Source organism: Xyrauchen texanus, chromosome 18, assembly GCF_025860055.1.
Source record: "Xyrauchen texanus isolate HMW12.3.18 chromosome 18, RBS_HiC_50CHRs, whole genome shotgun sequence".
In the NCBI taxonomy this organism is placed as follows: domain Eukaryota; kingdom Metazoa; phylum Chordata; class Actinopteri; order Cypriniformes; family Catostomidae; genus Xyrauchen; species Xyrauchen texanus.
In genome coordinates, this window is record NC_068293.1 from 29526926 (window position 1) to 29541472 (window position 14547).

The window sequence follows — 14547 nt, forward strand, 5'->3', positions numbered from 1 at the left end:
AGTTCTTAACACCATTGAAACTTTACAGGAGGTTGTGGAGTGCAAAGTAGATTTCAACCTCTTATGTCTCAAGGGCTTTTATTCTTACTATATTCTACAGCAAAGGACATTTACACCCCCTTTCTATATATACAGATTAGGTTTTATATTCATATCCCACACACCTACATGTATTTCCATCTTAAAACCTACTCTGAAAGAGTTTTACCTCTGGTTCTTTGTGGCTTTTGACATTTCCTAATTGCACTTTAAAAAGCAGACAGTTAGAAATCTGCTCACCCCATTTTGTGTTCCAGACTCATTTGCATGAACCTCTGCTTTTGGCATGGCAGGTTCATGCTTCACAAAACACATCAAGATACACTCTGCAAAGCTCTAGAACACTTGTCATTTAATGTCAGAGATGACAGTGGTCTGTGCTGCTAAACACTGGTGCCTTTACCAGCCTGATATTCCATGTAAAATTTATGACACAAGAGTGATGCAGTCTTGGTGTGCATCGACATTCTCATCATTCAAGCCAAAGAAAAATAACTTAGTATTTTGATATTTATGTTCCATATTGCTGTAATGTATGAACTTTGAAGTTGAGAAATAATACAATTTATGATAAATAAATCAATTTCTGCAGAGATGATGATTTAATGAAAATCGTCTAGGTTACTGTCGTAACCCCCATTCCCTGATGGAGGGAACGAGACATTGTGTTGGTGAAGTGACAATAGGGGTCTCTCTTGAGTTCCTCGGTTGAATCTGAGCTATGAGAAAAGGCCACTGATAATTGACAAACAGAATTTGCATGTCCCTCCCAGGAAATACAGGTATAAAAGGAGAGAATTGTGCATCTGTTTAGTCAGGTTTTGCACTGTGGAGCCAAGAATAAGGCTCGGCCGTTACAGTGGTTGGTACGGTGTTGTGGCAAGAGGGACACAACCTCTTGTTCCCTCCATCAGGGAATGGGGTTACGAGAGTAACCTAGACGTTCCCCTTCTGTCACTCACTCGACGTTGTGTTGGAGAAGTGACACTAGAGGTCCCTGTCCAATACGTGAACTGCTGATGCGGGTGCAAGCAAGCTGTTTCGTGCCAAAGGAGCAGCCCACGCCAGGCTGCACGTAACCTTCCCGAACGTCCCATAAAAACGTCATACACTTTTTCACCTCTTCTCTTGAGGGGGGGATAAAGCGTGCCAAGCATGGGAACAGGACACGCCAGCCACAGCCTTTTCTCTCTATATGTTCACCATAGGGCTATTAGAAGTGGCTGGGGCCATCTAAAGCATTAACACGCATCGGAGAAGCTGTTCTTTTTCGACTCCTATTCTTTCAAGGGGAAAAGACCCCACGGAGACCACATCCTGCCCAGGCTGGGTAGGTCACATGTGACAAATACGTCACATGGGCTTACGAGCCACACATGGAAGTGGTGCAGTATTTGGTCCTACCTGGTGAGGGAGGAGCTCTACAAACACAGTGACTGGGGGCATATGGAGCTGCCCAAGGGAGACGTGGGTCCTCCGACAGGGGGAACGTACCACGGAAAATACAACACAGGGGGTAATCATGATGACCGTTACCTGTGGAGCACCTATTCCAGTACAGAGTAATTAGTACCCGTAGTGCGTCTGGTTGGGAATTCCTCCACCAAATTCATGAGCCAGAGGGCTATGGAGGAAAACATCCAGGGAGTGCAAGCATTTGTGGACTCACCTGGGGGTAAAAGTGCACAGGTTCACCTCGGAAGAGGGGAAAAGGCGTTATGTGCAAGCGGTACACCTGGTCAGCTCTCGGTGGCCACGAGAATGCCATGCTCCTCATAGAGCATGCTCAATCCCACAAGGGAGTGGGCACAGCTTGGGTCTAGAAGGCCGGTGCAAGGGCGTTGATGACCTCGTGAACAAACCTCTTTTGGGGACAGTGTCCCTTTCCGCTGTCTGCCACAGCAGACAAAGAGCTGCTCGGAATCATCTAGAGCTCCATGTGTGGTCCAAAATAGGTGCGCAAAGTACGCACCGGACATGGCAACGATAAGGCTGGATCCGCCTCCTCCTGGGGCAGTCGCTTGCAGGTTCACTGTCTGGCCCTGAAGGGGGGATGTAGGAGCCTTGGGCACGTAGCCCAAGCAAGTGTCGCTGGCAGAGGGCGCTTGCAGGTCCCCGACCCTCTTGATGGAAGCGAGCGGAATCAGGAGGGCCATCTTCAGAGGAGGGCACACAGCTTGAGTCTAGTGGCTCGAAAGGGGTTCTACTGAGGGCCTACAGGGGGTGCAGAGTGACCCTGTGAGGGGAACAGGCATGCCCTAGGAGGATTCAGCCTCCAGATGCCTCTTAATGGACCTGATGACCAGGGTGTGCTCCCGCAGGGGCTTAACGTCCACTGCATCGCGGTGGGCCAGTATAGAGGCTACGACACATTCAAGGTGGAGGGGTACAGCTGCACCTCCAACCTCCTGTGCAGAAATGAGAGCACAGACCTTGTGCATTTCTGCGGGTCTTCTGATTGGGAAGAGCACCAGCTGCGAACAGACGCCATTTCAGGGTGTGGAGCTGCCTGGTAGAGGGAGCTCTGGCCTGTTTGATCGTGCCTACGACAGCAGGTGGTAGGACACTTTAGATCTTCCACGACCCATCCAAGGGCCAGACGTGGAGATTCCAGAGGTCTGGACGCGGATGCCAGAGGGTGCCCCATCCCTGAGAAAGGAGGTCCTTCCTCAGAGGAATGTGCCAAGGAGGTGCTGTCATGAGGAGCGTAAGGTTCAAGAACCAAGTCTGAGTGGGCCAGGGTGGGCCAGTATGAGGACCTATTCTTCATCCTCCCTGACCTTGCAGAGCACCTGTGCAAGAAGGCTCACTAGGGGAAATCCATGCTTCACGCTGTAGGAGCGTGCTTTGCACTGTTGAAGCACCCAGGGGTGTAGACAGCATGGCCGTGTAGAGAAGAGAAAGCCTCTAGTAACGCGCCATAAGGTTCAACAGCAAAAGCTCTGTAGAGGTTTGAGTGGAACAGTCATGAACACCAACTCGCTGGACACATAACTGCTTGGCTTCAAAGAAAAAATCGAACTAAACAGATGCACAATTTTCTCCTTTTATACCCGTATGTCTGGGGGAGGGACATGCAAATTATGATCACCAATTCGCATTAGCCTTTTCTCAAAGCTCAGAGGCAACTGAGGCTCTCAAGAGAGACCCCTAGTGTCCAACACAACATCACAACGTCGAGTGAGTGACAGAAGGGGAACCAGTCTTATGTGGAATGGCTTGTGCTGCTCCCAGGGCAGCCTTTATCTCAGATTTTGAGCACCATGGATATAAAGTTATAATTGTGTCACACTTAGAGATGAATCAGGGGTCATATTATTGGCAATTGATGAGGCTGAGCCATTATGATGATAAACAATTGAGAGGAATGGAGCTTTGTCTTGGCACCCATACAAGAATGGCTTCATGAAGAATTTAAATTACTGAATGTCTGTCTCTCAAATATTGTGAAGGAATTAATTGTTTTGATTGTTTCGATTTATTGTGATTTTGTTTTGTATACAACATTTTATCCTAGTCTATTGTACTCATTTGAATGTGATTGCCCATATTTCTGTTATACAGGCTTTTTTACACTCACACAAAACTCCTACTCCATTTTTAATACATCTGAAACTTTTTAGAATTAAATAAAAGATATATCAACTATTTAGAAATTTAAATGACTAATAAAATTGTCATTAGAGTAAATATTCCTTGAAAAAAAAAAGTTTTTATAAAGAAAAAGCATCTAAATTTCATGTAACTCTTTTTTGACCTGCATATGCATTTAAGGGGGTGAAGGTGCATATGTGTTCTAGGGTTCATTCAAGAACTTCTTCTGTATGAATGACCCCTTAGAGGTTTGAGAAGGAACATTTTTTATTTTTTTTTATTAAATAAGCAGTGGTTATTTGCACTATGCTCCTTCCATTACAAATATTAACCATGGTTTTACCACAGTAATCAATGTATCACTACTTTGTAGTAAAATCAAAGTAACCACTAAATGAAACATGGTTAGTATATTAAAAACCAAATTAATGTCGTAACACAATGGCTATTATAACCCTGATTAAACCATTCTCTCCCTGACCACCACAGTGACCAAATCACTGCGAGGCAATCATATAACATATAACGTTTTAATATTTAGGTTGGACATACAGATATTCCTGCCCCATTGCCATTGGTTTAACCTTATGGCTTTGTCTGGCTGGTTGGGATGCTCAAAAAAATAGAGCAAATGTTTTGAAAGTGCCACAGAGCCACAGTGTTTTGAAGTACACTTAGGTAATCAACCTACAAATTGTTTACTTATTATTACCTCTGCATATTAAACTGGGATAGGAGAGCGAATTCTCACATTGAAAAAATAATACACTTCACCTTTAAGAAAAGAAAAAAGAAAAAGAAAAGGAGTCTTCTCACATGAGAGCTGTGTTTTTTTATTTTTTTTTTATTGCAAGGTGAAAATTCACACATAGCAATTCCAAGGGAAGGGCTACGTGGAATCACTAAAGCTAATCGATAAAGCAAAAGTGTTATGACATCACCAGTTACTGTGGCAACAGCAGCACACAGCTTTTATCTGATTGTCAGGCTGAGAGGTTGTCAGACAGGGCGTTGCTTATTGTTCTTTTCGCCTGCTTGGAGCTAGAGTTTTAACGGCTGTCAATGTCAAACAATGACAATGCCATTATAGCAGACAAATGTATTCTTATCAACCATACTCAAACTCAGGCGCTCTGCACTTTTTAGTGCAACAGCCTTTCAATTGACCTTGAAACCAAATAAGTTCAATTCAAGGTGAAATGTGGACTGTAAAGGGTTACTTCACCCAAAAATGAAAAATGTTGTCCTCTTCTCCTCACCCTCATGTCATTCCAAAATAGGGACTGACAGCATCAGTCACTATTCACTTTTATTATATGGAAATAATATGCAATGAAAGTGAATGATCATTCTTTATAACATCTCTTTTATGTTCCACGGATTCAAATATTAATACGGATTTGAAATAACACAAGGGTGATTAAATGAACCCTTTCATTTAAAATAAATAAATAAAAAATAGAGAAATAAATAATAGCAAAAATATCAACAAATTGAATCTCATGGTGTTTTTCTTGTTTTGTTTGTTTGAATATTTGTCAGTCACAGTGTGTATTTGTGTGTTTTAGGGCAGTGTTTGTGTGGCCAGTGCACATGCCATCCACCAGGAGATAAACGTGTACATGGCAAGAACTGTGAGTGTGACGACCGGCAGTGTGAGGACCTGAATGGAGAAATTTGTGGAGGTAGAATACACAAACTTTACTAGTCTATGAGTGCTATAGTAAACTATGGTAAAAAAAAAAAATGACTTGCCTTGAGCAATCCTATAGGGAAATATCATCTTTAAAATTAAACTTTATTTATATTTTTCTGTCTTATTGAATAATAAGACATAAGAATAATAAGGCATACTTTAGGGCTTATAAACTTTGTAAATATAAATCTTTATATTGAATCTTTATAAAGATTATACATAATTTATTTCAACTTTAAGTCAAGTCCATCGCTCACAATCTAATGAGCATTGCAAACTGTAAATACAGCATAATACATTATTCACAGCAAGAAATACTAGCTTTCTTTATAGCCTTTGGTAGATAATTTGAAAAAATTAAACAAAAATGAAAAGAAAAGAACAGCCTCATCAACTGCTTTAAATGACTTTAAGTGCAGTTAGGCTGTTAATTTCATTTTTGCTTCCAAAAAATTATTGCCTCTTTTGTAGATTGCTATCCGAAACAAAAACCAGTGTTGAGACACCACAGCACATCCGTTTTCCTATGGTGATAGCATAATAGCCTGTGGGTTTAAACATAAACTGACTCTGTAGACTACAGCTTACTGTATAATGCATCATGCAATCGACTGACAGCTCTTATTCCTTACTCAGCATTGACCTATTATAAGACTATATCCTTTATTTATTATTGTGGAAAGTACTGCATACATTAACACTGTCTGACTTTAAGTGTATTGATTTTAAACACCAGGGTGTCAACCATGTTATACAAATGGTTCTGTCAAAAGAGGGCAAGTAGGTGATTAATAGAGAATTGGTGTTCACCCTGCCTTATCGGGTTTTTTTAAAGCCCACCATCAGAACATGCACATTATGGATTATAATCAGCTCAAAATTCAAGTAAGGCATTGAAAATTCATCAAATCAAGAGGTTGATTTATTCTTTAATGCTTACAAGCCTGTGGCGTGAATGATGATGCAAAGTCCCTTGTCTGTGTTTTTTTTTTTTTTTACTACAACATAAATTCATGTTCCAGTTCTATAAAAGAATGTCTCAATGTTTCTGGGTTAAAGGCATATGGAACACCATTCACCTTTCACTTAGGACTATAAACAAGCAACCAATGCTAATAAAAATGTTTTTTTTATATAAATAATATTTAGTCATACAAAAGTCACATCAATGTCATAATTGTTTTTATTTCTATAATTTATTACTTATTTTGTGTTCTCTCAATAATTCCCTCCCATGTGATTTGACGTTTTCACTTGCAGAATTCATTTATCATGGATGACTATGAAGTGTCTTTTTACAATGACATCTGAAACTGATAACTTCTGTTTTTGCATGATGCTGCGCCTACAGCACTAGGTGTCATCGCAACATTATCAAGGTCACTACAAAATGGTCATATGTAAATGAAAGAAATCGCTGAAAAAATGAAATCCACCTCTGGTTTGTTCTGTTCTGTTGGTGTTTATTTTGTGAAAATGAACATCTGTCTTCCCATTATCCAGCCTATTTCAAGACTACTTGACATATATATACAAAAAAATGAACATGAAACATTGATTTGTGCCGAAATTATGTAATTAAGTGAGTTCTGTTGTCGTTTATTTTGTTATTAATGACTGTCTGACTGCTCATTAGGAATCTTGTTACAAGACTACTTGCCAAATAAATGAATGAATGCGCTTGTAACATTGATTTTTTGTTGAAATAATTTTGTTAGTTTTATTAGTATAAACCACACAGTGATCTGAGAAACAAAAATGATTACAGTACCCAGATGAGTGGTCTGATACAGTGTTGCCAACTATTTTCAATGGAAAGTAGCTAAAGCCTGCCGAAAAGTAGCTAAATGTCGCCAGATGACGTCATGCGTCATTAGCATATTAATGACGTCATCGCGTCGTATTTGCATTCTGCCTAATTTGTCGGTACTGTAGCCTACTTCAGTTTATAATAACGGTTATCTCCCCTAAACCGTGCTCATACTGTTTTTATATAAGTATATAGCCGAATGTCCAATAAAACGGTTCTCAATTACATATTTTCTGTTAGACAACGGAACGGAACGGAACTTAGCTAACGTTACATGTTTATGAGTTTGAAGAAGGTTTATTGTTGTGTTTGGATAAGTAAAATGTATAGAGTCTGTAAATATACGATCTGAAGTCGGAGAGTTCAGAAACCGAACCGGAATGAACTAAAACTCTGATTAGTAGTGAATATAAGCGCATGCCAAGAAAAAACGGTCAAATTAAATGTTTTTAAACAAAGGAGAAGGCAGCTGCTATGTGATCACTGATTGGTTCCTGCTAACACAGCGTGCACATGCGCAGCTCATTCATGTCTATGTCCGCTGGCGTGCAGTCAACGGAATGTGCTGCTCCTCTCAGCCGCTCACTGAACAGAGCAGACGCAGCGGGGAAGTAAGTCCTCACGCTTGCAGTACTGGCGATATTTGGAATTTGGAAAGTTGCTAAGGTTTGTCCAAAAAGTCGCTAGATTTGTCACTAGTCGCTTTTTTGAAAAAATGTCGCTAAAGGGGTCTGAAAAGTTGCTAAGTTGGCAACAATGGTCTGATACGTGAATGTGCTGTTATTACTGAGAAGTATCAGACTGCTAGATGGTGCCATTGACCATTCGAGTATGTATGTATGTATATATGTATATATATATATATATATATATATATATATATATATATATATATATATATAGACCAAAAGTTGGTTTTGTCAAACTGTGTTGTCAAACTTCATCAAATTAATCAGCAAATCATACTGTCATATGACTTTGCCTGTAATTTACCGGTTACACCCCAGGGGCCAGTTGCACCAGCTGTGCGTAAATTCAAACTTAGCCTAGTTGTTGCGTAAATGGGCACTAATTCACAATTTATGCACTACTAAATATTTGAGCGTTGCACCATTAAACTTACGTAGGACGTAAGCCTACATATTGTCACGATCCCCTGTTGTCTGCCCCGTGTTTCACTTGTCAACTGTCATAAACTACACTTCCCATAATTCCCTGCCCTCATCACTGCCCATGCACTTCATTGTTCTCACCTGCATGTCATTTAATCATCATTGTGCTCGTGTATTTAAACCCTGTTTGTTCTCCAGTCATTATCGGTCGTTTAATGTAGATGTTTGTATGTTATCTTTGCCCTCCGTGGATGTTTCTCCAGCCTGTGTTCTTCTTGGATGTCTTTTCGTGTTTTTGTTTTGTTTTCCCATCGTGGACGTTTCATTTGTTCCAGCCTTGTTTGTCTTTATCATTTTCAATAAAAACTGCAGTTAGATCCTCACCCCTCGTCTTCCTTCGTCTGCCTTCGTAACACGTATAAACTAAATATTTATGGAAGCCTTAGCCTGTGAATAACAAAGTAGTAGGAATGAGATGGCAGCCAGATTAGAGAACATTTATTATCATTGATAATAAATATAATGAACCACAAATTCGTCAACGAGTTTTATGAGACAGACATCATCCTTTGGATATTTATAATGATGTGGACATATACTGTATGCTCGTTTGCGGTTTAAAAGAGATGGAATAATGCTGATTTGACATCGACTGATATCCGACATGAAACAGACCAAAACAGCGCACTTTCTCCGAGCCTCCAAGTGTGCGTTGTGTTACTGTAATGTCACGCCAGCAGAGGGAGCCCTCTCCCGAGTACTGACTGTGTGCCACTCCCTCTGCTTCTCTGGTTACTTCCTGTTTGTGAGATATTTAAGCATGGCCTGGCCAACAGGCCATTGCGAAGTATTGCCAGTCTACCTGCCTTGCTAAGCGTTCACTTGTCATTGTCTTGTTTATCACATGTATGACCTTTGCCAGCTTTGTTCTGTTTTTGCCTCTTGGATTATCCCTTTTGCTCTGTTGTTTGGATTGGACTGCCTCATTGTGTCTTACCTCTGCCTGCCTTAAAGTTTATGCTATCTGCCTGCCGATCTTGATTTGTTTGCTGTGTATTTTAATAAACGACTGCATATGGATTCAGCCTTGGCTTCCACCTCATTACAGTTACGTTATTTTAAATTAAATGTGTAATGTGTTAATGTAACGTTTTAGATTGTACGTCTTTGTTTTGACAGTTCACGCAAGGCAGCAGCTTGAAATAATGCACGCAGTTACTGTTTACAAATTTAAAGGCTGCCGATTGGATTACAAAAAAAAAATCAAGCTTACGACCTACTAGTTAATTTCTGCCTTAAGAACAGGAGGTGCATCCAAATTAAGCACTGACTTAGTTTCAAACTAACTAGTAGTTACTAAGCCCTTAGTGTGAGCTTTAAGTCCTGTGAGATCCTACGTGAGAACTTACATACAGCTGGTGCAATCCTACCAAGGACCTCAATGAGAACACAACATTATCAAGGGAGGCAAAAGAGATTCTTCCTCCCTATGTACTTTTTGATCTCATAATTTTTTTCTTTATTTTATTTCTGTATTGTCAATTAACTTCTTTTCTAAATAAGAAAGCACTCAAACATCCCTGCTGCAAGAGAACTCAGAGAAGTTTGTGCACTTCATCGAAGCATCTGTGAATTACGTTGACTTAAGTCAAGTGTGTGTGGCTAACTATCTGTTACCTGGTTTGTTTGCTCTCGTCCTCGTCCTGTTTATATCTTTTCTGGTCCAGGATATCTCTGCTGTGTTGGTTAATGACTGCTCTATGTTCATTAACATCAGAAACACTGTTGATGTGTTGCTTAAGCAAGAACTTAGAGGACCGTACACCTGCCTTCCTCCAGTCCTGTCCAGTGTACCATCGTGTCTGCACAGGCTTCCTTGTGCTCTTCCATGAAGGAAATGTCAAAGAAGATGGGGAAAATGAGGTGGAATATCTGTCAAACTCTAGTCCTACCTGACATCAGTTTCTGTGACCCATTCCTGGCCCCTTCTCCCTGAATACGAGTGGGAGTACCGTTGTTGGGTTTACCTGCGCTTAATTGAACCGGCACATTTATGGATTCGGCCAATTGTTCCGGAGTTTTTTGCCAACACAATCAAAACTGTACGCCGCATCTCCGTAAAGGGGGTATGAATCTCTGTAACATTCGCCCGCTGTGCATCACAGGTGGTATGCGACAAAATTTTTATCAAATTGGCATTGGTTAGTGTGAGATTGCTATAAAATAAGGCATTTATCTTGAAGGACTTTTTTCCCTCAGGAGACCTGGATTTCTTATTTGCGACCCCTTTGCTGATCTTGTTCCCTTGGACTGTACGTTTTTTAGCTTGCCCCGAGCTACAGGTCGGGGTGAAGGGCTCACCACTATTTTTAAAAACAGTTTCACTTGTCTTAAAGACAAATGTTTTCCCAAGTTTTTAATTGCAAGTGTTTCAAATAAATTTGGTCGAGCCTGTGCTCTGTGTGATGGTCTAATACCCATGGTATATGTATATATATATATATAGAGAGAGAGAGAGAGAGAGAGAGAGAGAGAGAGAGAGAGAGAGAGAGACAGCAAAATACCTGAGGCCACATGTCTGCGATCAGTTGCTACGACTCTCATTGCAAGATCAAGGAGATTAATGCATTTAATTCCATTTCCACACTTCCACCACGAGTATCTTTAGCTGAGCCATAGACAACACATAACAGTTGTCTATCAATAAGAATTTTTTAATAGAGTTTTACGTGAATGTGGCGGAATAATCTGCTCCTCCAGCTCATCATCATCGCCCCGCCTCTTAGGGCCGCCCCTCACTAGGCTCATGATGGCAGTTGGGTGGGAGAGTGAGAAGAGGTGCATAATTAAAAAGCCTCGTTTAGTCAGTGGTTAGTCGACACACCTGATAGGAATAATGCTTCATCACCACTGTCTTTAAAAAGCAGAACCCACCTCTTCTCGGGGAGCTGGCTTCAAATCTCCATGTGTGCACACACTGGCATCCTCGCACGCCCAGGACTAGAGCTGGGAAGGTTCTGAGCTTGACGAGATGGTGTGCTGCCGGACCTGTTCCTCAGACCCCCGGACATGTTAATGAGTTTGCGGTGGTGAATCGCTCACGTTGCAGCAGACGAGCTAGATGCCGGGCTGCCTTTCCCTCATGCTTGCCGCGGGCCTGGGAAGACAGGCCGTCAGTGATGCCGGAGGGGAGCGCCAAAGGCCGATTGACCCATCCCATGCCTGGGCCATCCTATGGACACTACCCAGCCCTTTAACGGAGCCCCGTTTCACCACGATGATGCCAGATTCCTCCTTTATTATGCACACTATTCCCCGTTGGACACTTTATTACCCCTTTTGGACATTTTATGTTTATTATTGTTTCCAATAAATGCCTCTCCGAGGCTTGATGCCACACCCACTGTGTCTGTCTCTTGCTCACTCTGCCACAGTGAAGTATTAAGGCACTTAAAATGAATGTTTAAAATGTATTTTATTGCATTAAATAACAAAACATCTGAAAATAAAATAAAATGCAAGATGTTTTCTCAGAACTCACTTCACATTTTTGTAATTTCTCAAGGTCGCAAGGTCATTTAAAGTGGATTTTTGAAGTAATTTCTCCTCAAGTTAACACAGATGTCCTGGCAGAGAAACCACGTGTGAACATGTTCCACAAAATGTTACAACCCAAAATGGTCCTAAAATATTATATCTTAATGATAAATGATTTTTTCTGACAGTTATACATTAAATATGTTATACATATACTACACATACACACACACATTTTTATTATCTTCCCCAATTAAATTTGTATGATCCTTAAGTGTCCAAATGTATGGGTAGTTATACAGTATACATAAATATACTCGTTTAATTGATTTTTTTATTTAATTGACTGTAAGTCGTTTACAAATCATTTACTATTTGAATGCTTGGATTATTAAACAGCAGTATTTTATATATATTTTCTTTAAGAGCAAGCAGTCTTACTCATAAAGAGCATTAGGTACACTTTCAAATTATATAGTACACAAACCTTAGTAATTTCCCTTCAAAGTAGTAGCGCCATTAAAGAAACTTCCCTGAAAATGTGATAAGAATTCCATCAGATCAGCCATGGTACATTTCAAAATCTGAGAGTGACATTCTTCCTTTTTTGCTTGGGATACAAATTGAATGCTGCTGTACTCGAAATGCTTATTGTATTGTGTCACTAAGTGACAAGCTTCCATGGCTCAGCCCACTGCCCTTGTGTGGACCAGCCCTTAGAGAGATTTAAATATGTATAAGGCTCCTCTGCAGTGACTGCCTGAGCAGTCAAAAAGATTTGAGCATGCTAACACAGGTGAATGATCATGCGTCCTCCACCAGATCAGAGATACAGCAGCCGCACATGCTATTGAAAAGTTTATCTAGCTAATTCCATAGATGGTCCTGCTGGAATGAGCTGACCCTTTGCTAAGCTCCGCCCCTTTTCTTACTATTATCCACTGTACTGGTTGTGCCTTTGCTGTGCTCCGTGGTTACTGTTGCTCACTGGACTGAATTGACCCTTTGTTAAGCTCTGCCCCTATGTTTACTTATAGAAGGTAAAAAATATCATCAAATGAATATCATCTCTGGGTATTATAAGTGCCCAGAAAACAATGTCTTAACATTTTTGGGGATAATTTATGTAACAGTCTGTTTTACACTATCCACACAATACTTACATTAGTCTAATATTAGAAAATTCTTACATCAGAAAACAGAATTAGGCTTGTCTGATAGTATGGTAGATGCAGCAGTCGCTAAGGCAGGACTGGTCAATAATGTTTTTGAGGTTAGCAAAGAGTCAATTGGTGTTAAAATGGAGTGAAAAGCCATTCCAGTTGTATTAACATGAAAGTATTTAACTCAAATACTGAAATGCAAAATCCTCAATATTTCACATTAGATTAATAGTTTTAAGAGCCACATGAATGAGAGTTTAAGGCTAGGCTACATTCCTTGGAAAATATCCTTCCAAAGATAGGTGTGAAAAGCATCATGAATTTGAACGTGCCCACACTCAAATTGCATTTACGGATGGTAAAATGGGGAATTGCAGGTGCGCTTTAATTGAAAGGACTGCGGTGCCACTCACCAAAGCAATTAAATGCTCTCGGAGGCTGGCTGATTGAAGAAGTCAAGCATGAAGCTCAAATAAGAGTGCATCAAACTCCAAACCTGTAAACCTACACCCACAATATTAATGAGTGTTAAAGACAAAAAGTAAGACAAGGAGAGCCAGAAAAAGAAAAAAAAAGTATTTTGGCATGTAATTTAAGATCTGCAGTATTGCAGCAGACCTTACTTGTCGATTTCAAAAGTCTTTATTATCTCTCAGACATGCGTTAGACATTTTTGGAAAAACATTTCATTTTGAGGCTCATCCTTTTGTTTGGTTTTAATATTTAGAACACATTCGAGCCAGTCGAGCCAGATGTAGTCTAGGGGAATCCCTCATATTGTTTTTTTTTTTTTTTATCATCGAGAGAAATGTACTGTTTGGAGGAGGCAGTGAGCATTTCATATTGAGTCTTATATTGCTCTTTAAAGATTGAGAGAGATCAGAGTACATTTAGTTTCCTTCGAGTCCACATAAAATAACACCTATGCACAGATCTCCTGAAGTGCTGCTTCTGTAAACACCCTTGAATGCAAAATAACCTATTCCATACATGACAGGGACATTTAGAAAAGCTACTTTATTACATTTAAAGCCATAAATGTGATGCAAGTACACAGACACTCTTCAGTACTCAATGGGGTGATAAAGTTACCGTTTGACTAGGAGAGAAATTCACAGACAATTAATTGTGCCCAGTAAAAGTGCTGGTTATGTGCATATGCTGTCTGCTTTAGTTTAGTAATTTGCTCAATTTGTAATTTGCTCAGAAAGTTGCAGGCCGGTCCTAAGTGTTACAATATATAGCGGAGGATGCTGCAGACCACTGAAATCTGGCACATTCTGCTTGGACTTAACAGCATCACTCCACTATTGTGATCCAAACATCTGAATCATCTCATGCCAAAACTGTGTTTTACTACATTAAGCATCTGGATATATGTCAGGTTATAATGCCCTTCTCCATCATCTGATCATTATTTGATGATTTACTGCTGACATGATCAGTAGAAATATACACACTGTTTCTGCTTGAATTATTGTGCAAATTATTGTGAAAGGAGGAATTCGCTTAAAAATTTTACACATGTTGCGGAACCAGTTAAAAGAGAAAATTGAATTGACATCCTCTAGTTACCATATGAAACAAGAAGCAATA

The 14547-nt window shown here is 40.2% G+C and overlaps 1 protein-coding gene across 1 annotated transcript in view; it reads left to right on the plus strand.

Moving 5' to 3' along the window:
• Positions 1 to 14547, plus strand: part of LOC127658596 (integrin beta-like protein 1) — a 74552-nt gene that overhangs the window by 52630 nt on the left and 7375 nt on the right. Inside the window, exon 8 of the mRNA XM_052147972.1 lies at positions 5202 to 5318. Within this exon, the coding sequence (XP_052003932.1) occupies positions 5202 to 5318 (117 nt within the window). The remainder of the gene's footprint in view (positions 1 to 5201; positions 5319 to 14547) is intronic.